Source organism: Oncorhynchus nerka, linkage group LG14 (assembly GCF_034236695.1).
Source record: "Oncorhynchus nerka isolate Pitt River linkage group LG14, Oner_Uvic_2.0, whole genome shotgun sequence".
NCBI classification, from domain to species: domain Eukaryota; kingdom Metazoa; phylum Chordata; class Actinopteri; order Salmoniformes; family Salmonidae; genus Oncorhynchus; species Oncorhynchus nerka.
In genome coordinates, this window is record NC_088409.1 from 74,243,427 (window position 1) to 74,267,498 (window position 24,072).

Sequence of the window (24,072 nt, forward strand, 5' to 3'; positions counted from 1 at the left end):
TATAGTTTGCATTTGTTAAATTATTTTGATGATATGAAAGTAAAGGGCTTTATGTTTCTAGGACCGTATCGCAGTTGAGAGTATTTGGCTGCCAGAACCAGTCTGTCTACCTCTGCAAATAACATATTTGGACCTTAAGGAGTAAGGGTAGACTCCTTATTAATAGTCCATCTTGGGCTAGTTTGAATCTAGAGGCATGGACTCACCATATTAACAGTATAGTGTGATTATGGGCAGGATATTGATAAACCCCTCACATTGTTCACAGGTTGTAGGTTGTTCAAAACAAAATGCACAGGGAATCGTTAATCACAAAACTTGTTCAGTATTTAATGAAATTGTATATATTTTATTTAATTAAAGTCAATTCTATGACACTGCTCCTGCAGAATCCCATCCTAAAATCTATGACTTTTAAGATGTGTATTCAGATTTCCCCTTACAGAAAATCTCTTCCCACACTTGTAGCACTGGTGAGGTTTTTCGCCAGTGTGAGTAAGCATGTGTCTTTTAAGGCCTCTTGCTGTAGTAAAACGTTTTGTGCACAGGGTGCAGGGGTATGGACGCTCTCCTGTGTGAGATCGCATATGAAGTGTTAGATGGCATGATGCTTTGAAGCCCTTTCCACAATGTTTACAGGTGTAGGGACATTCTCCTGTGTGCGATCGTGTATGCAGCCTCAGTTCTCCTGAGCTAAGGAATGCCTTACCACAGATGCTACATAAATAGTTTTTCTCTCCTGCATGCATCCGCATGTGTCTTGCTAGATGTTGGACAGATGTTTTCCCACAAATAGTGCAACAGTAGGGATGCTCCCCAGTGTGTGTGCGCACATGCCATTTGAGTGAACCTGCACACATGAATTTTCGGTCACAGTGAGAGCATTTGAATGGTCTTTCCCCTGTGTGAACTCGCTGATGTTTTTTCAGACCACACATGGAAGAAAATCTTTTCTCGCACTGGTTACAATGGAATGGCAATGTGTGAATTCCTATATGTACTTTCAGGGTTTTGGAGCATTTGAAAACTTTACCACAATGAGTGCATTTGTGAGTCTTGATTATTGGTGCATAGGGGATTATTTTAGTGCTGCTTGAGGGAAAGGGGTGATCAGTCTCAGATTCCTTAGAACATAAAAGCTTCCGGTCCTCTCCTCGATGCCTAATCCTGATGTGCTGGTGGAGTTTTGCAATTTCAATGTGATTGAATGGGCATAGGGAGCAGGCAAGGATGCGGGATGACATTTCATCATTAAATCCTGCAATGACAAGATCAGGAATTTAGAGTGTATAACAGATGTTATCAATAATTTGATGACATGAGATCAGTGTTTAAATTCCTGAATACCCTTACCGTTATTGGGCACTGGGATACATAGAGCAGACGTCTCTGCCGTTGAAATGCCCATCTGCTCCTGTTGCTCCAAATCCTGCCTTATATAACTTATTTCATTGCAATCTTCATCTTCCCAGTACTCTTCACTCCGTCTCTCTTCCATTTCCTCCTCCTCTCTGTCCCCAGTAGGTTGTCCTTCTCGCTCTTCTCCATCTCTCGTTTTGTCAGAGCTGGGCTGCTCAGAGCCAATGACAACTCTTATTGTTGGAGGGAGGGACAGTGTGGATAGGATGGTATCTGCAGTGTAATAAGAGAAATAACCTACGAAAGATGGCACGCGTTACTCTCGCTATATTTTTCAGCAGCGTTTTCCTTTCTCTTACCATTTACAGCTAAGATGATTGTCACTGACACCTGCATTATCAAGTTCAAATGACAGGAGTTTGGTTTGACTGGATGGAGACTTACCCTTTTTCAGGTTTCCGTGATGCTGATGGTGCTGCAGAAGTGTCTTCAGCTCTTCAGTGTCAAATATGGCATGTCCACATTCCTCCAAAACAGAGGGGCCTGCACCAAGCCATGCTGCCGTCTGAGGAGCAGGGGAATATAGTGTTAAAAATACAGTATGCCAGACAACTGATATTTTATACACATGGAGTATATTCCATTCAGTAGTACATTTACATTTACATTTAAGTCATTTAGCAGACGCTCTTATCCAGAGCGACTTACAAATTGGTGCATTCACCTTATGACCTCCAGTGGAACAGTAGTGCATCTAAATCTTTTCAGGGGAGGGGTGAGAGGGATTACTTTATCCTATCCTAGGTATTCCTTAAAGAGGTGGGGTTTCAGGTGTCTCCGGAAGGTGGTGATTGACTCCGCTGTCCTGGCGTCGTGAGGGAGTTTGTTCCACCATTGGGGGGCCAGAGCAGCGAACAGTTTTGACTGGGCTGAGCGGGAACTGTACTTCCTCAGTGGTAGGGAGGCGAGCAGGCCAGAGGTGGATGAACGCAGTGCCCTTGTTTGGGTGTAGGGCCTGATCAGAGCCTGGAGGTACTGAGGTGCTTCCCTCACAGCTCCGTAGGCAAGCACCATGGTCTTGTAGCGGATGCGAGCTTCAACTGGAAGCCAGTGGAGGGAGCGGAGGAGCGGGGTGACGTGAGAGAACTTGGGAAGGTTGAACACCAGACGGGCTGCGGCGTTCTGGATGAGTTGTAGGGTTTAATGGCACAGGCAGGAGCCCAGCCAACAGCGAGTTGCAGTAATCCAGACGGGAGATGACAAGTGCCTGGATTAGGACCTGCGCCGTTTCCTGTGTGAGGCAGGGTCGTACTCTGCGGATGTTGTAGAGCATGAACCTACAGGAACGGGCCACCGCCTTGATGTTAGTTGAGAACGACAGGGTGTTGTCCAGGATCACGCCAAGGTTCTTAGCGCTCTGGGAGGAGGACACAATGGAGTTGTCAGCCGTGATGGCGAGATCATGGAAACCAGTCCTTCCCGGGAGGAAGAGCAGTTCCGTCTTGCCGAGGTTCAGCTTGAGGTGGTGATCCGTCATCCACACGGATATGTCTGCCAGACATGCAGAGATGCGATTAGCCACCTGGTCATCAGAAGGGGAAAGGAGAAGATTAATTGTGTGTCGTCTGCATAGCAATGATAGGAGAGACCATGTGAGGTTATGACAGAGCCAAGTGACTTGGTGTATAGCGAGAATAGGAGAGGGCCTAGAACAGAGCCCTGGGGACACCAGTGGTGAGAGCACGTGGTGTGGAGACGGTTCTCGCCACGCCACCTGGTAGGAGCGACCTGTCAGGTAGGGGCCAATCAAGCGTGGGCCGCGCCGGAGATGCCCAACTCGGAGAGGGTGGAGAGGAGGATCTGATGGTTCACAGTATCGAAGGCAGCCGATAGGTCTAGAAGGATGAGAGCAGAGGAGAGAGAGTTAGCTTTAGCAGTGCGGAGCGCCTCCGTGATACAGAGAAGAGCAGTCTCAGTTGAATGACTAGTCTTGAAACCTGACTGATTTGGATCAAGAAGGTCATTCTGAGAGAGATAGCGGGAGAGCTGGCCAAGGACGGCACGTTCAAGAGTTTTGGAGAGAAAAGAAAGAAGGGATACTGGTCTGTAGTTGTTGACATCGGAGGGATCGAGTGTAGGTTTTTTCAGAAGGGGTGCAACTCTCGCTCTCTTGAAGACGGAAGGGGCGTAGCCAGCGGTCAGGGATGAGTTGATGAGCGAGGTGAGGTAGGGGAGGAGGTCTCCGGAAATGGTCTGGAGAAGAGAGGAGGGGATAGGGTCAAGCGGGCAGGTTGTAGGGCGGCCGGCCGTCACAAGACGCGAGATTTCATCTGGAGAGAGAGGGAGAAAGAGGTCAGAGCACAGGGTAGGGCAGTGTGAGCAGAACCAGCGGTGTCGTTTGACTTAGCAAGCGAGGATCGGATGTCGTCGACCTTCTTTTCAAAATGGTTGTGAAGTCATCTGCAGAGAGGGGAGGAGGGGGGAGGGGGAGAGGAGGATTCAGGAGGGAGGAGAAGGTTGCAAAGAGCTTCCTAGGGTTAGAGGCAGATGCTTGGAATTTAGAGTGGTAGAAAGTGGCTTTAGCAGCAGAGAGAAGAGGAAAATGTAGAGAGGAGGAGTGAAAGGATGTCAGGTCCGCAGGGAGGCGGGTTTTCCTCCATTTCCGCTCGGCTGCCCGGAGCCCTGTTCTGTGAGCTCGCAATGAGTCGTCGAGCCACGGAGGCGGGAGGGGAGGACCGAGCCGGCCTGGAGGATAGGGGACATAGAGAGTCAAAGGATGCAGAAAGGGAGGAGAGGAGGGTTGAGGAGGCAGAATCAGGAGATAGGTTGGAGAAGGTTTGAGCAGAGGAAGAGATGATAGGATGGAAGAGGAGAGAGTAGCGGGGAGAGAGAGAGCGAAGGTTGGGACGGCGCGATACCATCCGAGTAGGGGCAGTGTGGGAAGTGTTGGATGAGAGCGAGAGGGAAAAGGATACAAGGTAGTGGTCGGAGACTTGGAGGAGTTACAGCGAGGTTAGTGGAAGAACAGCATCTAGTAAAGATGAGGTCGGCGTATTTCCTGCCTTGTGAGTAGGGGGAAGGTGAGAGGGTGAGGTCAAAGAGGAGAGGAGTGGAAAGAAGGAGGCAGAGAGGAATGAGTCAAAGGTAGGCGTGGGGAGGTTAAAGTCGCCCAGAACTGTGAGAGGTGAGCCGTCCTCAGGAAAGGAGCTTATCAAGGCATCAAGCTCATTGATGAACTCTCCGAGGGAACCTGGAGGGCGATAAATGATAAGGATGTTAAGCTTGAAAGGGCTGGTAACTGTGACAGCATGGAATTCAAAGGAGGCGATAGACAGAAGGGTAAGGGGAGAAAGAGAGAATGACCACTTGGGAGAGATGAGGATCCCGGTGCCACCACCCCGCTGACCAGAAGCTCTCGGGGTGTGCGAGAACACGTGGGCAGACGAAGAGAGAGCAGTAGGAGTAGCAGTGTTGTCTGTGGTGATCCATGTTTCCGTCAGTGCCAAGAAGTCGAGGGACTGGAGGGAGACATAGGCGGAGATGAACTCTGCCTTGTTGGCCGCAGATCGGCAGTTCCAGAGGCTACCGGAGACCTGGAACTCCACGTGGGTCGTGCGCGCTGGGACCACCAGATTAGGGTGGCCGCGGCCACGCGTGTGGAGCGTTTGTATGGTCTGTGCAGAGAGGAGAGAACAGGGATAGACAGACACATAGTTGACAGGCTACACAAGAGGCTACGCTAATGCAAAGGAGATTGGAATGACAAGTGGACTACACGTCACGAGTGTTCAGAGAGTTAAGCTTACGTAGCAAGAATCTTATTGACTAAAATGATTAAAATGATACAGTACTGCTGAAGTAGGCTAGCTGGCAGAGGCTGCGTTGTTGACTAAGTAGGCTAGTTGGCATTGGCTGCGTTGTTGACACTACACTAATCAAGTCGTTCCGTTGAGTGTAATAGTTTCTACTGTGCTGCTATTCGGGGCTAGCTGGCTAGCTAGCAGTGTTGATTACGTTACGTTGCGTTAAAAGAACGACAATAGCTGGCTAACTAACCTAGGAAGTCGCTCTAGACTACACAATTATCTTTGATACAAAGACGGCTGTGTAGCTAGCTATGTAGCTAGCTACGATCAAACAAATCAAGCCGTTGTACTGTAATGAAATGAAATGAAAAATGTGATACTACCTGTGGAGCGAAGCGAAATGCGACCGGATTGTTGAGTGCAGAAGTTCTGTTCGGTAGACGTTGGCTAGCTGTTGGCTAGCTAGCAGAGTCTCCTATGTTAAGGACGACATAAAACTACACACTCTAAACTACACAATTATCTTGGGTACGAAGACAGCAAAGACAACTATGTAGCTAGCTAACACTACACTAATCAAGTCGTTCAGTTGAGTGTAATAGTTGTGCTGATAATCGGTAGACGGTGGACTAGCTAACGGTGGACGTTAGCTAGCTGGCTAGCTGCAGGGCAGTGTAGACTGCGTTAGGACGACGAAATACGATAATTACGCAATTATCTATGAAACAAAGACGGCTGTGTAGCTAGCTAAGAAGAAATTGATAAGATTAGACAAATCAAACCGTTGTACTATAATGAAATGTAATGAAATGTAATACTACCTGCGGACCGAGTGCAGATGCGACCGCTCGCTCCAACCCGGAAGTGCCTTTTTCTTGTACTCCAGCCATCTTTGCAAGCTTAAAACCTAGTGTAGACTAAAAAGATCAAACTTATACTGTGATGCTTTATTCTGTACCTGTGTGAAGTCTGGTACAGGTAGCAGCTCCTCCAGTCTGGAGAGGAACTCCCACACCAGTACCCGCAGTGCTGTGTCATACAGAGGGCCGTAGTGTACTGGGAACACCACCTGAAAAATAGATAATTTATGACAAAGTCCTGTGCCAATGCTGATACAAGCAATAGTCACCTGCAAGTCACAAACAGAAAGATCTTTTACCTGAAAGAAGTGCTCCCTCTCAGAAGGGTCTTCCAGCAGGGTTTGGACCAATTCCACAAAATTAGACTCTGTAGCCTTCAACTCATCATCATTACTCTGTCAGTAAGCATAAACAAACGACATCAGACATGAACTCAACATGTGGGCTGAAACCCCCCCGATATTTTTCTAAATATGCTGCCAAAATAAGTTAACTTACCTCTTTGTGTACAGAGAATTCTATCAAAGAATGGATTTTATCCAGGTGAGGCTGGATGGTCACGAGGTCAGCTGTGCATTCATTACGACATAACTCTAGAACCAGCTGGAAAAGAGGTAGAAGTGAGGTAGCACCAGGGGAAAACATACTACAGTCGTAGCCAAAAGTTTTGAGAATGACACATTCATTTCCACAGTTTGCTGCTTCAGTGTCTTGATATTTGTCAGATGTTATAATGGAATACTGAAGTATAATTACAAGCATTTCATAAGTGTCAAAGGCTTTTATTGACAATTACATGAAGTTGATGCAAAGAGTCAATATTTGCAGTGTTGACCCTTCTTTTTCAAGACCTCTGCAATCTTCCCTGGCATGCTGTCAATTAACTTCTGGGTCACATCCTGACTGATGGCAGCCCATTCTTGCATAATCAATGCTTGGAGTTTATCAGAATTTGTGGGTTTTTGTTTGTCTACCCGCCTCTTGAGGATTGACCACAAGTTCTTAATGGGATTAAGGTCTGGGGAGTTTCCTGGCCATGGACCCAAAGTATTGATGTTTTGTTCGCGAGCCACTTAGTCATCACTTTTGCCTTATGGCAAGGTGCTCCATCATGCTGGAAAAGGCATTGTTCGTCACCCAACTGTTCCTGGATGGGTAGGAGAAGTTGCTCTCAGAGGATGTGTTGGTACCATTCTTTATTCATGGCTGTGTTCTTAGGCAAAATTGTGAGTGAGTCCACTCCCAAATTGCCATCATACAAACTGAGGCAGCAGACTTCGAAAATTTATATTTGTGTCATTCTCAAAACTTTTGCCACGACTGTACACTGAACAAAAATATAAACGTAAAGTTTGGTCCCGTTTTGCATGAGCTGAAATAAAAGATCCCAGAAATGTTCCATATGCACAAAAAGCTTGTTTCTCTCAAATGTTGTGCACCAATTTGTTACATCCCTGTTAGTGAGCATTTCTCCCAAAATAACCCCTCCACCTGACAGGTGTGGCAGATCAAGAAGCGGATTAAACAGCATGATCGTTACACAGGGGCACCTTGTGCTGGGGACAATAAAATGCACCATTTTGTCGCACAACACAATGCCACAGATGTCTCAAGTTGAGGGAGGGTGCAATTGGCATGCAGACTGTGGCTGGTCGTTTTAGAGACAGCTAACCGGACAGCTGATAAATGTGTTTGCACAACCAAAGAAATTCTGCACAAACTGTCAAACTGTCTCAGGGAAGCTCATCTGCTTCCTCACTAGTCTTCACGTGACTGCAGATCGTCGTCGTATCCGACTTCAGCTGGCAAATGCTCACCTTCAATGGCCACTGGCATGCTGGAGAAGTGTGCTCTTCACAGATGAATCCCAGTTTCTACTATACCGGGCAGATGGCAGACAGTATGGCGTTCTGTGGGTGAGTTGTTTACTGATGTCAATGTTGTGAACAGAGTGCCCCATGGTGGTGTTATGGTATGGGCAGGCATAAGCTACAGACAACGAACACAATTGTATTTTATCGATGGAAATTTGAATGCACTGAGATACTGTGACAAGATCCTGAGGCCCATTGTTATGCCATTCATCTGCCGCCATCACCTCATGTTTCAGCATAATAAAGCCCGGCCCCGTGCTGCAAGGATCTGAACACAATTCCGGGAAGCTGAAAATGTCCCAGTTCTTCCATGGCCTGCATACTCAGACATGTCACCAATTGAGCATGTTTGGGATGCTCCAATTGTGTACAGATCCTTGCGACATGCTGTGCATTATCATGCTGAAACATGAGGTTGCTGGATATTGAAGAGGAGTGGGCCAACGTTCCACAATCAACAGCCTGATCCATTCTGCGAAGGAGATGTGACACGCTGAATAAGGCAAATGGTGGTCACACCAGATACTGACTGGTTTTCTGATCCACGCCCCTACCTTTTTTTAAAGTTACCTGTGACCAACAAACGCATATCTGTATTCTTAGTCATGTGAAATCCATAGATTAGGGCTTAATTTATTTCAATTGACTGATTTCCTTATATGAAAATCTTAAATTGTTGCATGTTGCGTTTATATTTGTGACTAGTTGCTGCCCATAGTTTTATCGGGAATCCTCTGCATTTGCACCACTCTCACCGTTGCTCTCAGACCCAGGAGGAGTTGGGTCCTCTGCCTGGAAGTCAGCAGCTCTGGAACCACCTCTGTCACCAAAGTCACAAACTCCTCCAGTTTCCCAAAATGCTTTACAGTATGCTGCTGAGCCACTTGCCACAAGAATGCTGACATCAGGCGTAATGGTGGAGCAAGGAGACGTAGGGAGGAGAGAGTTAAACGGGAACCTACAGTGGGAAACACAAACAAGAATATGTATTACATAACAATAATATCCTAGGACAGTTTAAACCAAAAGTATTGTATAGGTTTGATCTAAAAATGCCTTTAGCTAGGGTTTGGGATACTAGCCAGCTTCAGTAAACATCTATGAAGCCAGGGACCATTTTAAAAGCACTCACAAACAACATAGGGGCCAAGTTAACATTTTGAGAATGTATAGTACAACTTAATTTACCAGAGTCTTCTGCCTCGGGCAAGGACTTAAGCTGAGTCGACTCCAAAAGCATTGAAGTTATTGTTCGCTGACTGAGGACAGCATCCATGATGGCAAACCATCTTGTTCCACGAACATTGGAACTACTTTTGCTAGTGTCATTCTTGATTTTTTTGTATTCCTGTTTCAGCTTTTTTATTTTCTCTCTGCACTGCTTAGATGTCTTCGTAGATCCGAGGGCAGCAAGCTTGGAACTAAGTTTGGTGAAGACTCTCTTGTTTCTCACTGTGGAGAGAAGCTGCTCCTGAACACTCCCATCTGCCCAGAGTGTTAACAACGCATGGACCTCCTCAGGTGACCAGCTGGCTCGAGATTCATCTGTGAATGCACCAGATCTGTTAAAAGCACTTAAACTGGCAAACAATGTTACCTAGCAAGTTTAAACAGTTTTCCAAAAATGTGTACTATACTGAGCAAAAATAAAAACATTCAACAATTTCAGTGAGTTACAGGTCATATGAGGAAATCAGTCAATTGAAATAAATTCATTAGGCCCTAATCTATGTACAGTTGAAGTCGGACGTTTACATACACTTAGGTTGGAGTCATTAAAACTCATTTTTCAACCACTCCAAAAATGTCTTAAACTATAGTTTTGGCAAGTCAGTTAGGACATCTACTTTGTGCATGACAAGTATTTTTCCAACAATTGTTTAGACAGATTATTTCACTTATAATTCACTATAATCACAATTCCAGTGGGTCAGAAGTTTACATACACTAAGTTGACTGTGCCTTTAAACAGCTTGGAAAATTCCAGAAAATTACGTCATGGCTTTGGGCTAATTGACAGAATTTGAGTCAATTGGAGGTGTACCTGTGGATGTATTTCAAGGCCTACCTTCAAACTCAGTGCCTCTTTGCTTGACATCATGGGAAAATCAAAAGAAATCAGCCAAGACCCCAGAAAATAAATTGTAGACCTCCACAAGTCTAGTTCATCCTAAGGAGCAATTTACAAAACGCCTGAAGGTACCACATTCATCTGTACAAAAATATTGTACATGAGTAAAAACAGCATGGAACCACGCAGCAGTCATGCCGCTCAGGAAGGAGAGGCATTCTGTCTCCTAGAGATGAACCTACTTAGGTGAGAAAAGTGCAAATCAATCCCAGAACAACAGCAAAGGACCTTGTGGACATGCTGCAGGATACAGGTACAAAAGTATCTATATCCACAGTAAAAATGAGTCCTATGTCGACATAACCTGAAAGGCAGCTCGGCAAGGAAGAAGCCACTGCTCCAAAACCGCCATAAAAAAAAGTCAGAATACGGTTTGCAACTGCACATGGGGACAAAGATCGTACTTTTTGGGGAAATGTCCTCTGGTCTGACAAAAACAAAAATAGAACTGTTTGGCCATAATGACAATCTTTATATTTGGAGAAAAAGGGGGTGGCTTGCAAGCCAAAGAACACCATCCCAACTGTGAAGCACGGGAGTGCTTTGCTGCAGGAGGGACTGGTGCACTTCAAAATAGATGGCATCATGAGACAGGAAAATTGTGGATATATTGAAGCAATATCTCAAGATGTCAGGAAGTTAAAGCTTTGTCGCAAATGGATCTTCCAAATGGACACCAAGCATACTTCCAAAGTTGTGGAAAAAATGGCTTAAGGACAACAAAGTCAAAGTATTGGAGTGGCCATCAAAGCCCTGACCTCAAACCCATAGAAGATTTGTGGGCAGACCTGAAAAAGCGTGTGCGAGCAAGGAGTCCTACAAATCTGACTCAGTTACATCAGCTGTGTCAGGAGAAATGGGCCAACATTCACCCAACTTATTGTGGGAAGCTTGTGGAAGGCTATCTGAAATGTAATTGGGTTTGTTGTCCGCCACCATGGGACACTCTGTTCACAACATTGACATCAGCAAACCGCTCACCCACACGGCGCCATACACATGGGCTGCGGTTGTGAGGCCGGTTGGATGTACTGTGCCTTAAGTTAATTTGTGGAATTTATTTACTTAATCAGTTTGAGCCAATCAGTGGTGTTGTGACAAGATAGGGCTGTCTTCTGTATACCACCCCTATTTGGTAAAATACCAAGTCCATATTATGGCAAGAGCAGCTCAAATAAGCAAAGAGAAATGACAGTCCATTGCTTTAGGTCTGTCGATCTGGAGAATTTTAACAACTTTGAAAGTTTCTTCAAGTGCAGTCGCAAAAACCATCAAGCGCTATGATGAAACTGGCTCTCATGAGGACCGCCACAGAAAAGGAATACCCAGAGTTACCTCTGCTGCAGAGGACATGTTCATTCAATTTTCCCGCCTCAGAAATTGCAGCCCAAATAAGTTCAAATAACAGACATCTTAACATCAACTGTTCAGAGGAGACTGCGTGAATTAGGCCTTCATGGTCAAATTGCTGCAAAGAAACCCCTACTGAAGGACACCAATAAGAAGAAAACACTTGCTTGGGCCAAGGAACACGAGCAATGGGCAATGGAAATCTGTCCTTTGGTCTGATGAGTTCAAATTTGAGATTTTTAGTTCCAACCGCCGTGTCTTTGTGAGACGCAGAGTAGGTGAACGGATGATCTCCGCATGTGTGGTTCCCACTGTGAAGCATGGAGGTGGTGTGATGGTGCTTTGCTTGTGACACTGAATTATTTATAGTTCAAAGCACACTTAACCAGCATGGCTACCACAGCATTCTGCAGCGATATGCCATCCCATCTGATTTGGGCTTAGTGGGACTATCATTTGTTTTTCAACAGGACAATGACCCATCTGCTGCTTCAGATGACTTGGCCTCCACAATCACCTGACCTCAACCCAATTGAGATGGTTTGGGATGAGTTGGACCACAGAGTGAAGGAAAAGCAGCCAACAAGTATTCAGCATATGTGGGAACTCCTTCAAGACTGTTGGAAAAGCATTCCACGTGAAGCTGGTTGAGAGAATTCCAAGAGTGCACAAAGCTGTCATCAAGGCAAAGGGTGGGAACTTAGAATCTCATACATTTTGATTTGTTTAACACTTGGTTTCTACATGATTCCATAACTGTTATTTCATAGTTTGTCTTCACTATTATTCTACAATGTAGTAGTAGTAAATAGTAAAAATATAGAAATACCCTTGAATGAGTAGGTGTGTCCAAACTTTTGACTGGTACTGTATGTTTCTTAATTCCATCCTTTTACTTGTGTGTATTGTTGAGAATTGTTAGATACTACTGCACTGTTGGAGCTAGCAACACAAGCATTTCGCTACACCTGCAATAACATTTGCTTAATATGTGTGTGACAAATAACATTTTATTTGAAAACTGCACATTTTAGAGTGGCCATTGTCCCCAGCACAAAACGGTGCATTTGATTGTCCCCAGCACAAGGTGCACCTGTGTAACGACCATTCTGTTTAATCAGCTTATTGATATGCCACACCTGTCAGGTGTGTGGAAAATCTTGGCAAACAAGTTTGTTGATCAAATTTGAGAGAAATAAGCTTTTTGTGCATTTGGAAAAAATGACTAGGATCTATTATTTCAGCTCATGAAACATGGGACTTTACATGTTTTGTTTATGTTTTTTGTTTCTCATTGACTATTTTACTGTCTGGTCCCTCAGATCGTTAGCAGACATTGAGTCCGTAAAAAAGGTTCAGAAAGACATGACTAGATGACTTACCATAATATTCTGTTTCTAGAGGGGAATCAGTCGACTCCAACAGCATAGTAGATGAATTTATCTTAGTAGCTGAGGTTCCAAGTCGGTGACCAAGGAAACCATGGACCTCGCCAGGTGTCCAACTGGATGGAGATTTGTCTGGGGAAGCAACAGATCAGTTGACAAACAATATTAACTTCCGAGCTTCCAGTCACAGGCCAATTTAGTGTTTTGAAAATGTCACTAGTGTTGATGCTGTACTAGGCAGCTTAACTTACCAGAATCTTTCACTTCTTGTGGGGAATTAGGTTGAGTTGACTCCAAAATATTTCCATCTGAATCTATTACCAAAGTACTTGGTTGGTGACGGAGGACACTATCCATGATGGCAAACCATCTTTCTCTACGGCGGTTGTAGCTCCTCTTCTTATTGTTGTCCTTGATTTTATGATACTCTTGTTTCAGCTTTTTTATTTTCTCTCTGCACCTCTTTGACGACCTGTTAAATCCCAGGGCAGCGAGCTCTGAACTAAGTTTGGTAAAGACGCTCTCGTTTCTCACTGATGAGAGAAGCTGCTCCTGAACACTCCTGTCTGCCCAGAGTCTTAACAATGCATGGACCTCCTCAAGCGTCCAGCGGAATGGAGATTCATCTGTGAATGCACCAGATCAGTTGAAGGACACAAGAAAACGCAGATAAAATGTTATCCAGTAAGGTCATAGGCCAATGTAATGGATCAGCCGTTGTTTCTGTAAATGTAATGTTTCTGAACTTACCATAATCTTTTGCTTTTTGGGGGGAATCAGCACACTCCAACAGCCTAGAAGCTGAATTTATCCTGCCAGACCCTGAAGTCCCTGAACGGTGACTAAAGAGACTGTGGACCTCATCAGGCATCCAACTGGATGGTGACTTGTCTGTGGAAACACCAGATAACGAGTACTCACACAAACAGGGACATAATAACTAGCAAAGATTGTGTAACACGGTATGTGAGAGCTTTGTACTGTACTGCCTCTGCCCAGAGGTCTGGGCTTAGCATGTGGCACAAGCTGTGTCATTCCCACCGCTGCTGTCAATGTAGCGGGAAAGAAGATAGCTGCATCGTGGCTTTTACTGTGCAGATGCAAGCACCTAACGGACTGCACTGCAAAAGCCTGGGCCTCTGGGCAGAGCTGTATATTGCTAACATATGCAGTGTTAACCTACATTTGCAAGTAGACTTAGCTATGGAATGACCATTCACCATTTTCTAATGTTACTTAGTTTATAACACTGGGAAACCAGTGGAGGCTGGTGGGAGGAGTAATGGCTGGAATGGTATCAAACATGGAAATCACATATACTCCAATCAGCCCGTTCTCCTATAGCTCCTCCCACCAGCCTCCACTGTGGGAAACGCATGGAAAGTCACATTGGTGTTGGTGTAACAGTATAACTTTAGACCGTCCCCTCGCGAACCAGGGACCCTCTGCACACATCAACAAGTCACCCACCGAAGCATCGTTACCCATCGCTCCACAAAAGCCGCGGCCCTTGCAGAGCAAGGGGACCTACTACTTCAAGGTCTCAGAGCAAGTGACGTCACTGATTGAAACGCTATTTAGCGCGGACCCGCTAACTAAGCTAGCCGTTTCACATTCGTTACATTGGCATGATGAAGAATAGGCCATGGCCCAATACTTTTTTTGCCTGGCCTCCAGGGGTGGAAATACAGGCCAAGTGTAAACCAATGGTATAGATATATTATCTAGTGTGTGTGTGTGTATATATATACACACACACACACTAGACCAGTAATAGTGGGCGCTGTGTTGAAGCCACCGTGCCTCCATCTTGGCACTCCTCCACATTGTAAAAAAATATTTTGGAAGCTATAAAAAAATGCATTTATGGTCTACATTCGTTTTTGCCACATGGATTTAATTACAGACACCTTAATGCATCCTTTTAAATTAGATTGTGCGCTAAGCATGCAAATAATAATCAAATGGCAACCCAGACTATTTGCATTGCCCCCCCTCTTCTACTCTTATTATCTATGCATAGTCACTTTAATAACTACCTACATGTACATATTACCTCAATTACCTTGACACCGGTGCCCCCTGTATGTGGCCCAGCTATTGTTATTTACTGTTTGCTCCTTAATTATTTGTTATTCTTCTCTTCTTTTTTGTATTTTCTTAACTGCATTGTTAGTTGTAAGTAAGCATTTCACTGTAAGGTGTACGTACACCTGTCAACGCATTGTGACAAAAACAATTTGATTCAATAAATAAAACATTTTCCTTAAAGTATATATTACAAATGTTACTGTCCACGAGAACAAAAAAATACTTTAATACACGTAATTCTGGCCTTCAAAAACATTTAATTGAAATACTGTAGAATTCCATTAAATCCTATAGAGGACTGCTGCTTACTGGGGAGTGCCAATATGGCCGACCGGTGGCTGCAAAGCTTCTCAATTGCCAATACATAGTATTAGCAATCCAGAGTTTATATACAGCCTGGTGTAAAACCCTACTTTGGAACAGGGACATTAGTCTAAATTACCGGGATCTTCCTCCTCTGGTGGGGCATCAGGCGTGGACTCCAAAATATTTTGAGAATTCATTACCAAGCCAGACTCCAATAAGGTACCACTTGGTTGGTTACCGAGGACACTATCCATGATGGCAAACCATCTTCTTCTAAGACAGGTGGAGGCATTCTTGTTTTCGTCGTCCTTGATTTTTTTATATTCCCGTTTCAGCTTCTTTATTTTCCACCTGCACTGTGTCGATGTTTTGATGAAGCCTAGGACATCAAGCTCTGAACTAAGTTTGATAAAGACTCTCTCGTTTCTCACTGCTGAGAGAAGCTGCTCTTGAACACTCCCGTCTGCCCAGCGTGTTAACAATGCCACTACCTCCTCAGGTGCCCATTGACATGCACAGGACAGGGATGTTTTGTTTTCCATGGTTATGTATTTGCTATTTGTAATAGTTTATAGAATACCCTTTTCCCAATAGTCTGCCTAGCACGGTTCGGTTCGGATATTGCAAAGATGTGTATAACTAAACCAAGATAGACCACAGCCTGTCGTTTCAAATGGTAACAAATGAGCAATAGTGGGCAGAACAAGCCATGAGGTAGGCAGAGCCAAGCAGAAGCAAGCGTGATCCTATTGGCACGCTCATTTGCATTTATCCGTTGAAGAACGCCTACTCTGAAGTGCGCGTGAGCAATAACTCAATTCGCCTTTGCACGCCTTCTAAACAACGCAAATTTTAAAAACTTTGGCCAAGGGTCAAGTTTACCAAACTTAGTCCACTCCGTTCGTAACATATTGTAGTTTTGGTAACAGAAAACTGTATTGAGATCAAATGTTAATTTATGAGTAAATTAGCAGAATGTCGGCCAAAATCCATCTCGTTCCAACCTCTCCCACTGCCGGCCACTGGGCTTCCTCTCACTACCATATTTGGTAGTGAGTGGAAACTTCAACCGGATTCTCCACATTCATACATCCGGTGAAATAGCGGTCTCATTGTTTCATCTGTGATAAAAGTTGGCCGAGATAGCCCACCTATTGGTCAGAAACAAGAATCACAAATCACTTCCGTTGGTTTTCCCAAATCCTTCAAAATAAGAGTTTTGAAAGGGATTAGTTATCAATCTCTTTAGTATTCCCAATGGATCTTGGTTACAGCAAAACATGTAAAGGTCCAATGCAGCCGTTTTTATCTCAAATTGAGCTACTGAGTGGCGCAGCGGTCTAAAGCACTGCATCTCAGTGCTAGAGGTGTCACTACAGACCCTGGTTTGATTCCAGGCTGTGTCACAACCGCCGTGATTGGGAGTCCCATAGGGTGGCGAACAATTGGCCCAGCGTCGTCCGGGGTAGGCCGTCATTGTAAATAAGAATTTTTCTTAACTGACTTGCCTAGCTAAATAACACATTTCTGGGTAACAATTAAGTACCTCACTGTGATAGTTAATTAAAATGGTCAAAAATAAACAAAAATACCTTCTTAGCAAAAAACTATTTCTCATGCAAGAATTTTGCTCTGAGTGGGTAGGGGAAAACAAGCTTTGGTTTGGAACCCTTTTTATTGGTCTATTAATAAATTTAGCACCTCATGGTGTCACCAGGCAGGGGGGCCTGCACCCCACAGTTTGGGAACCACTGATATAGACCACGTAGAGCCTCGCACAAGACTGACTGAAATTAAAAGGATGTGTGCTGGCAAACCTATTTTTTGTTCATGAATAATTACAAAAAATACTCTGATCATAATCGTATCCAGAAAATTGCCAATTATTTTTTGTTCATGAATAATTACAAAAAAATACTCTGATCATAATTGTATCCAGAAAATTGCCAATATCCGTTATGATTCTCATTTTGTCCATATACTCCGCACAGCCCAAATTCACAGTTTCAACTACTTCAAGAAGTAATGTTGCAGTCTAGCTCAGTGCTGCCCCCTCTCGTTGAGTAACTCGAGTTGAAGGCAGACCGGGGTACTGCAGGCTGCAATTAGCAGCTAAATTATAACTTCTTCTGTGTGCAATTTTAAAATAATTGTTTCAAAGACATACATCTGGTGTAATAGAAGCAATTTTTGGTACCATGATTGTCTTTGATTTTGTTCTATTTTTATTCACAGATAGACCACGAAGATTGCCATTTTCCTATTCGCGGTCGGCCTTGAACTTCAATGAAAGGGGGAGTCCTTCTCCCCTGTTTAAAGCAGTGTGCGGAAGGGGTGGGGCTTTGTCTGAGAGTTTCCTTTTGCAAGGGTGGAGACTACTTCCTATTTGGCACAACAAAACTCTCAATTGTTAACACGTTTGGGCCCAGAAGTAAATAAGGAAGCTGACCAAATTTCACAATAATTTACTTCTGGGAAACCTGAGATCACCAAAAGGTGCAAGTTGCTCCAAAACAATCCTCACCCAAGCACAGACAGGCACATTAAACAACAAAGGGAACTTTTAACCATGAATACACATAAATAGACCAAATTGTAAATGTTAAACATGATTGCCTACATAACAAAGGATATAGAGAACTTTATTACGACAAGGTTGTTGGCAATGCACCTTAACAGCACACTGGTCAGAAATAGCCGGCGGTTGTTTGTTTGTTTGTGTGAGTGCTTTTATCTGATCTGGTGCTTTTCCAGACAAATCATCATCCAGTTGGACACCTGATGAACTTCCACAAACTTCAGGGTCTGGGGTGAGAACTTACTTTTGTAGTCTACTCAATCTGATTCCCCGCAAGAAATGTAGAATTCTGGTAGGTTCTCTCATACGGTCTCTCGTACACATTTTTTTTTTTACACAGTAACTTGGCCTGTTACCACAAGCTTGGTAGTTAATATTGATTATGTGAGTACTGTCAACTGAGCTGTTGCTTCCACAGAGCAATCTTCATCCAGTTGGACAACTGATGAGGTCACCAACCAGGATCTTCAGGGTCTGAGATGATAAATTCAGCTACTGTGCTGCTGGAGCCGACTTAACCGGATTCCCCTTTAAAACAGGAACCTTATGGTAAGTCATTTAGTACAGTCTTTCTCAACCTTTTTTGTACCAGGGATTAGCAAAATGTGTTCCTCTTCCTTGGTAGACTGCTTGGATAGAAACTAGCTTACTACTACTAGCTAACTAAGTTAATGTCTGCTAACCATCTGAGGGACTGGCCAGTAATAGCCAGAATTTGAAAAACACTTATCTAGTACACATTTTGAATAAACTGTACAATAAACTTGCTAGCTTATATTGTTTACCAGTTTCTGACTGCTTTCAACGGATGTGGTTCTTTCACATTAAAATCGGGATACAGCTGAACGTCTCAGGAGATCCATGCATTAAAACTCTGAGCAGATGAGTGTTCAAGAGCAGCTTCTCGCCTATAAAAACAAGCATTTCTATGCCAAATTTAGTTCAGAGTTTGCTGCACTTGGATTTAACGGAACGTTGAAGCAATGCAGAGAAAAGTAAAAAAAATCTGAAACAGGAATAAAGAAACCTCAAGGGTGACAACAAGATGAGTGGTTCCATCTATCTTGAAGAAAGCAGTTTTGTCGTCATCGATAGAGTCCTCACTCACCTCTCAAAAACTCAGGCTTATTCCTTTCCAGGAGCAGAAGACTGGTAAGTTAACTTTTACTGTGTACATTTTTGTAGTTTGTGTGAGGGCTTTCACAATGGTGACTGGCTAGTTAAGTAGCTAGTTGCTGATGCTGGCTAGTTTCCTAATGTTTTTCTGGATACATTTTAAAAAATAATTTGCCTACAGTATTTCCAAAATGTCATTGGCTTTTACGCTATGATCATTTCTTGTTTGTGTTTCCCACTGTAGTTCCCGGTTTAAAGCTGTCCTTGCTGTGTCTCCTTGCTCCACCATTACGCCTGATGTCAGCATTCAGGTGGCAAGTGGCTCGGCAGCATATTGTAAAGCATTATGGGAAACTGGATGAGTTTGTGACTTTGGTGACAGAGGTGGTTCCAGAGCTGCTGAGTTCCAGGCAGAGGACCCAACTCCTCCTGGGTCTGAGAGCAAGGGTTTGTGAGGTGGAAATGCAAAGGATTCTGATAAAGTATGGGCAGCTACAACTAACAATAAGTATGTTTTCCCCTGGGGCTGCCTCTAACATGTCTACCTCTTTTTTCAGCTGGTTCTGGAGTTGTGACTCAGGGAGAGCACCGGTGACCTTGTCCATCCAGCCTCACCTGGACAAAATCCATTTGTTAACAGAATACGCTATACACAAGAAGGTAAGTTAACTTATGCTTTAAGTTGAAGAAAATATAAACATTTTCAGCCTTATGTTGAGGTTGACTTCATGTCTGAAGTCATTTGTTTTGTTTGTTTATGCTTACTGACAGAGTAATGATGATGAGTTGGAGGCTACAGTCTAACTTTGTGGAGTTCAAACTCTGCTGGGAGACCCTTCTGAGATGGAACACTTCTTCAGGTGCGTATTTAATGCATCCGCAAGTGCATTTGTTTTTGGCACAGTAGTCACGTCAAAGCCAAGTGTTGCTATTATTGACATTGTTAATTGTCACATTAACAGGAGATGATTGCAGACTTTTCCACATGAAAAATGATCCCCGAAAGCCATGCTGAAGAAAATATTTGCCACCGGACTTATTGTGTGTTAAATTGTCTATTTTTCAGGAGGTATTCCCAGTACATTACGGCCCTCGGCATGACACAGCACTGCAGGTACTGGTGTGGGAGTTCCTCTCCATATTGGAGGAGCTGCTACCTGTAACAGACTTCAGACAGGTACAGATTGAAACATCAGTGCCCATCAAGTATTGAGGCACCTCCCAAGTGGCACAGTGCTTGCTGTCCAGGCTCTGTCGCAGCCGGGCCACGACCGGGAGACCCATGGGGCGGCGCACAATTGGCCCAGTGTCATCCGGGTTAGGGGAGGGTTTGGCCAGCAGGGATGTTCTTGTCTCATCACGCTCTAGCGACTCCAATGCACACTGACACGATCGCCAGGTGCACAGTGTTTCCTCCGACACATTGGTGTGCCTGGCGTCCTTTGCCTCTCCCAAGTCCATACGGGAGTTGCAGTGATGGGACAAGACTGACTACCAATTGGATACCACGAAATTGGGGAGAAAAAAGAGATGGGAAAAAAACATGTTAAAAAGTATTGAGTGCTGATCACTGTTTAAAGAAAATGTTGGACTGAGGACTATGGTGAGCTGAAGGAAAACATCTACCCAATGCGCAAGGCTCTGGCATGCAGAGAAGGAACAATACAAATGATACAGTGTTGAATTCAATGTAAAAATCTAAAGCATTGAAAAACACTGAAATGTAATCGATTACAAATGTATGCAGCACCACCACCAGCATCATGGAAACCCGAAAAAGACTAAGTCTCCATCCAGAATTATGTATTTGTCACTGAGTATGTTAAATTCTTTGTCTGGTATGTAGTGGAAGACAATGTATGGCAAGAGTGTAACTTACTGGATCAGTATGTTCTGTCTTTCCTAGGTTATTTCTCTTACTACACTGCAGATACCATCCTGTCCCTCCCTCCAACAATAAGAGTTGTCATTAGCTCGGAGCAGGCCAGCTCTGACAAAATGAGGTCATGCTCAGATGGAGATAAATGCTTCAAGAATGGGACAGATAGACCAGGAGATGGAGAAGAGAGAGAAGGACAATCTAATGGGGTCAGAGAGGAGGAAAAAGATAGGCAGACTGAAGAGGACTTCTGGTCCGTGTATCCCAGTACACAGCAACGGCAAAGGAAATTCAAGTAATTACTAAAATATTTGACTTCATTTTACAGCATTATTATCACTGTTATTTATCTGGTATTTCAAATGAAATTACTTAACAATTGGTACCATATCGTAATTAGCAACTTGGAAATGAACAGAATCTATAAATTCTTGATAACAATTGGTACATCCTTGTGTTCTTTGCCAAATAACATCAATGCTTATCTTTTGTTTATGTACTTTGTAAGTAAATACCTGGTAATCAGCAAGTTGTTAAATGTAGTGTTAATCAAAATTGATTTCTCGAATGATAATTCATTCATCTGGACTTCCTAAGCAATCTGGGCTCCTAATTTTGGCATTGCAGGTTTGAATAGTGACATGGCATCCCAGGTCCTTGCCTGCACATTCTCTCATATTATGGTAAAACTCCACCAGCACATCAGGATTAAGCATGGCGGTGAGGACAGGAAGCTTCTACGCTTTAAAGAATCTGGGCCTGAAAGCACCTTTCCTCAAGCAGCACAAAACTCCCCCAGCGTATCAGCACTAGGCACCAAAGGAAGAACTGGAAGCGCCTCAACTCTAAAGAATCTGGGAATGATAATTCCCGTCCCACACGCAGCACAAAACTACTTCACCAGCACATCAGGACTAGGCACCAAGGGGATGAATGGAAGTGTCAACACTCTGAAGACTCTGGGACAGAAAACCTTCACTCAAGCACAAAAATGATCCCCTATAGACCCGATAACATGACTCTTTAAGTTGCCCTCATTGTGGGAATGTTTACCAAAACCTCAACTCCCTAGAAAAACGTAAGAATTCACACATTTCGATTCTGTTGTAACCAGTGTGAGAGAAGATTCTCGACCAGATTAGATCTGAAAAGACATCAACGAGCTCACACAGGGGAAAGACCATTCAAATGCTCTCACTGTGATGTGTGCATATTCACTCAAAATGCATGTACACACACACACACTGTGGAGAGTCCCTACTCTTGCACCATTTGTGGGAAGACATCTGTTCAACATCTAGCTAGACACATGCGGCTGCATAAAAACTATTTATGTAGCATCTGTGGTAAGGCATTCCTTAGCTCAGGAGAACTAATGCTGCATACATGATCACACACAGGAGAATGTCCCTACACCTGTGAATGTTGTGGAAAGGGTTTCAAAGCAGCATGCCATGTTCAGATTCATGTACAAAGATTTCAAGTAGGGGAGTGTCCATACCCCTGCACCCTGTGCACAACACATTGTCATTCTCATGGAACATACAAGACATGTTAATTCACACGGGTGAGAAACCTCACCAGTGGTCCAAGTGTGGGAAGAGATTTTCTTTAAAGGAAACTCTGAAAACGCATCTTAATATTAAAAGGCATGGATTTTAAGACATTCCAGAAAGATCATATTAGTTATGCATAAAGTCTGGTAGATGGTGTTACTTCCTACCGTAACCTTATTTCCCGTACAAATAAAATACAGAAATATTAATAATTTATTTTACCGAGACGCGCACCGACAGAAAGGCTCAATCTAAGTTCAGGCACCCGAGCTTGCGAAACGGTGCCCCTCTGTCTCAATATGTGTAGACCATGTATCTGATGCTGTCTGCACCAAAGGAGTATTGCATGTCATACTATTTCTGGCCAGACAGCATCAGATACATGGGCTACATATAGAGGGGCACTGTTTTGCTCACTCGGATGCTTTCTCCAGTGATTTAGTTTCAGCATAGAGGAAAATGCAAAGCGAGAGGGCTCACTCCCCAAAATCTGTCCAGAATAAGAGCCAATTTAAGCTTGATCCGAAAATGTGGTCAGCGGCACCTTATGGATGGTGTGACGTAATTGTGGAGCCTTCTGAGGCACGCAGAGACCAAATTTACCTCTACTGCACTCTGTGCGCCTTTTAAAAGTTTGTAACAATGCACAGAGCTACCTATAGGTCCACATTGACATGATTGGTTGACAGTAGGTGAGGGCGGGAGGTCCTGTATAAACACCAACTCACTTTCTTGACAACTTAATTCACAACATCCCTCGCAAGGATGCCCTGACTTCTGCAGAGGCCGTGTCACAGTAAATGCTGCACAGCCAATGCAGACTTGGATTGACCATGCAGTGCCTTTTAGCCCAATGTGTTTCTATGGGCATAATATGCAGACTTAATCTTATCGCCTGCCTTCCAGCTTTTGGGACGAAGACTCCCATTGTTATAGCGAAGACATAACAAAACTGCAATCTTTTTTTGTAAGGGTGAGAATGTTTAATGTACAAACCGGGCACCAGGGGGCACAAGTGTATTACCGGCTGGTCACATCAAGCCCAGATGATAGTGGAGATCCTTAGCGCAAACTAGCGGCTGTCCGGGCTAGGTAGATTACCCGGTGGTAGCCGGATAGTGACAGTGTCTAAGGTTAGCTTGTGACAGTGTCTAAGGTTCAGGGAAGGGTCCTGTGCGGAGGCCGGCTAGTCATGACTGTTTAACAGTCTGATGGCCTGGAGATTGTCACAGCGTTGAGGCACCTATAGTGTCTCCACCTTCTAGCTGGCTGAGGTCCCTGATAATCTTATTGGCCTTCCTGTGACACTGGGTGCTATAGATGTCCTGGAGGGAAGGTGTGCCCCCGATGATGCGTTGGGCTGACCGCACCACCTTCTGGAGAGCCCTGCAGTTGCGGGCGGTGGTGATGCAGTCTGACAGAATGCTCTCGATGGTGCATCTGTAGAAGTTTGTGAGGGTCTTCGGGGCAAAGACACATTTCTTTAGCCTCCTGAGGTTGAAGAGGTGCTGTTGCACCTTCACCACAGTTGGTGTGGAGGGACCACTTCAGGTCCTCAGCGAAGTGCACGCTGAGGATCTTGAAGCTTTTGACCCTCTCGGCTGCGGCCCCTTCAATGTGGATGGGGGTGTGCTCGCTCTGCGGTCTCCTGTAGTCCACGATCAGGTCCTGGCACCACTCGGCCAGTGTTCTCACCTTCTCCCTGTCGGCTGTCTCTGTTGGTAATCAGGCCGACCATTGTTGTTGTCAGAAAACCTGATTGAGTTGTAGATGTGCGT

General features: G+C 44.3%; 1 protein-coding gene and 2 long non-coding RNA genes across 4 annotated transcripts; 2 read left to right on the forward strand and 1 right to left on the reverse strand.

Moving 5' to 3' along the window:
• Positions 1–328: 328 nt before the first annotated feature.
• Positions 329–15,801, reverse strand: LOC115141873 (uncharacterized). The gene is made up of 12 exons (XM_029681197.2): positions 15,302–15,801; positions 13,519–13,659; positions 13,020–13,394; positions 12,763–12,900; positions 9,088–9,444; positions 8,655–8,857; positions 6,524–6,628; positions 6,325–6,420; positions 6,124–6,234; positions 1,804–1,924; positions 1,354–1,656; positions 329–1,258 (listed from the first exon to the last, which is right to left on the reverse strand). Exons 1-12 carry the CDS (start codon positions 15,705–15,707, stop codon positions 399–401), a joined length of 3,216 nt encoding a protein of 1,071 aa, XP_029537057.2. The 5' UTR covers positions 15,708–15,801; the 3' UTR covers positions 329–398.
• Positions 6,624–9,564, forward strand: LOC135559691 (uncharacterized). Its single transcript, XR_010458534.1, has 2 exons — positions 6,624–7,941; positions 9,286–9,564. It is a non-coding gene; the product is annotated as an uncharacterized LOC135559691 (long non-coding RNA).
• A 1,564-nt stretch (positions 15,802–17,365) lies between the features above and the next one.
• LOC115141880 (uncharacterized) lies at positions 17,366–22,078 on the forward strand. 2 transcript variants are annotated; one of them, XR_003865416.2, is made up of 8 exons: positions 17,370–17,975; positions 18,162–18,895; positions 19,104–19,341; positions 19,417–19,519; positions 19,631–19,719; positions 19,926–20,036; positions 20,766–21,033; positions 21,366–22,078. It is a non-coding gene; the product is annotated as an uncharacterized LOC115141880 (long non-coding RNA). The 2 variants fall into 2 exon arrangements; XR_010458533.1 differs by having other exon boundaries at positions 17,366–17,975; positions 19,926–21,033.
• Positions 22,079–24,072: the final 1,994 nt, after the last annotated feature.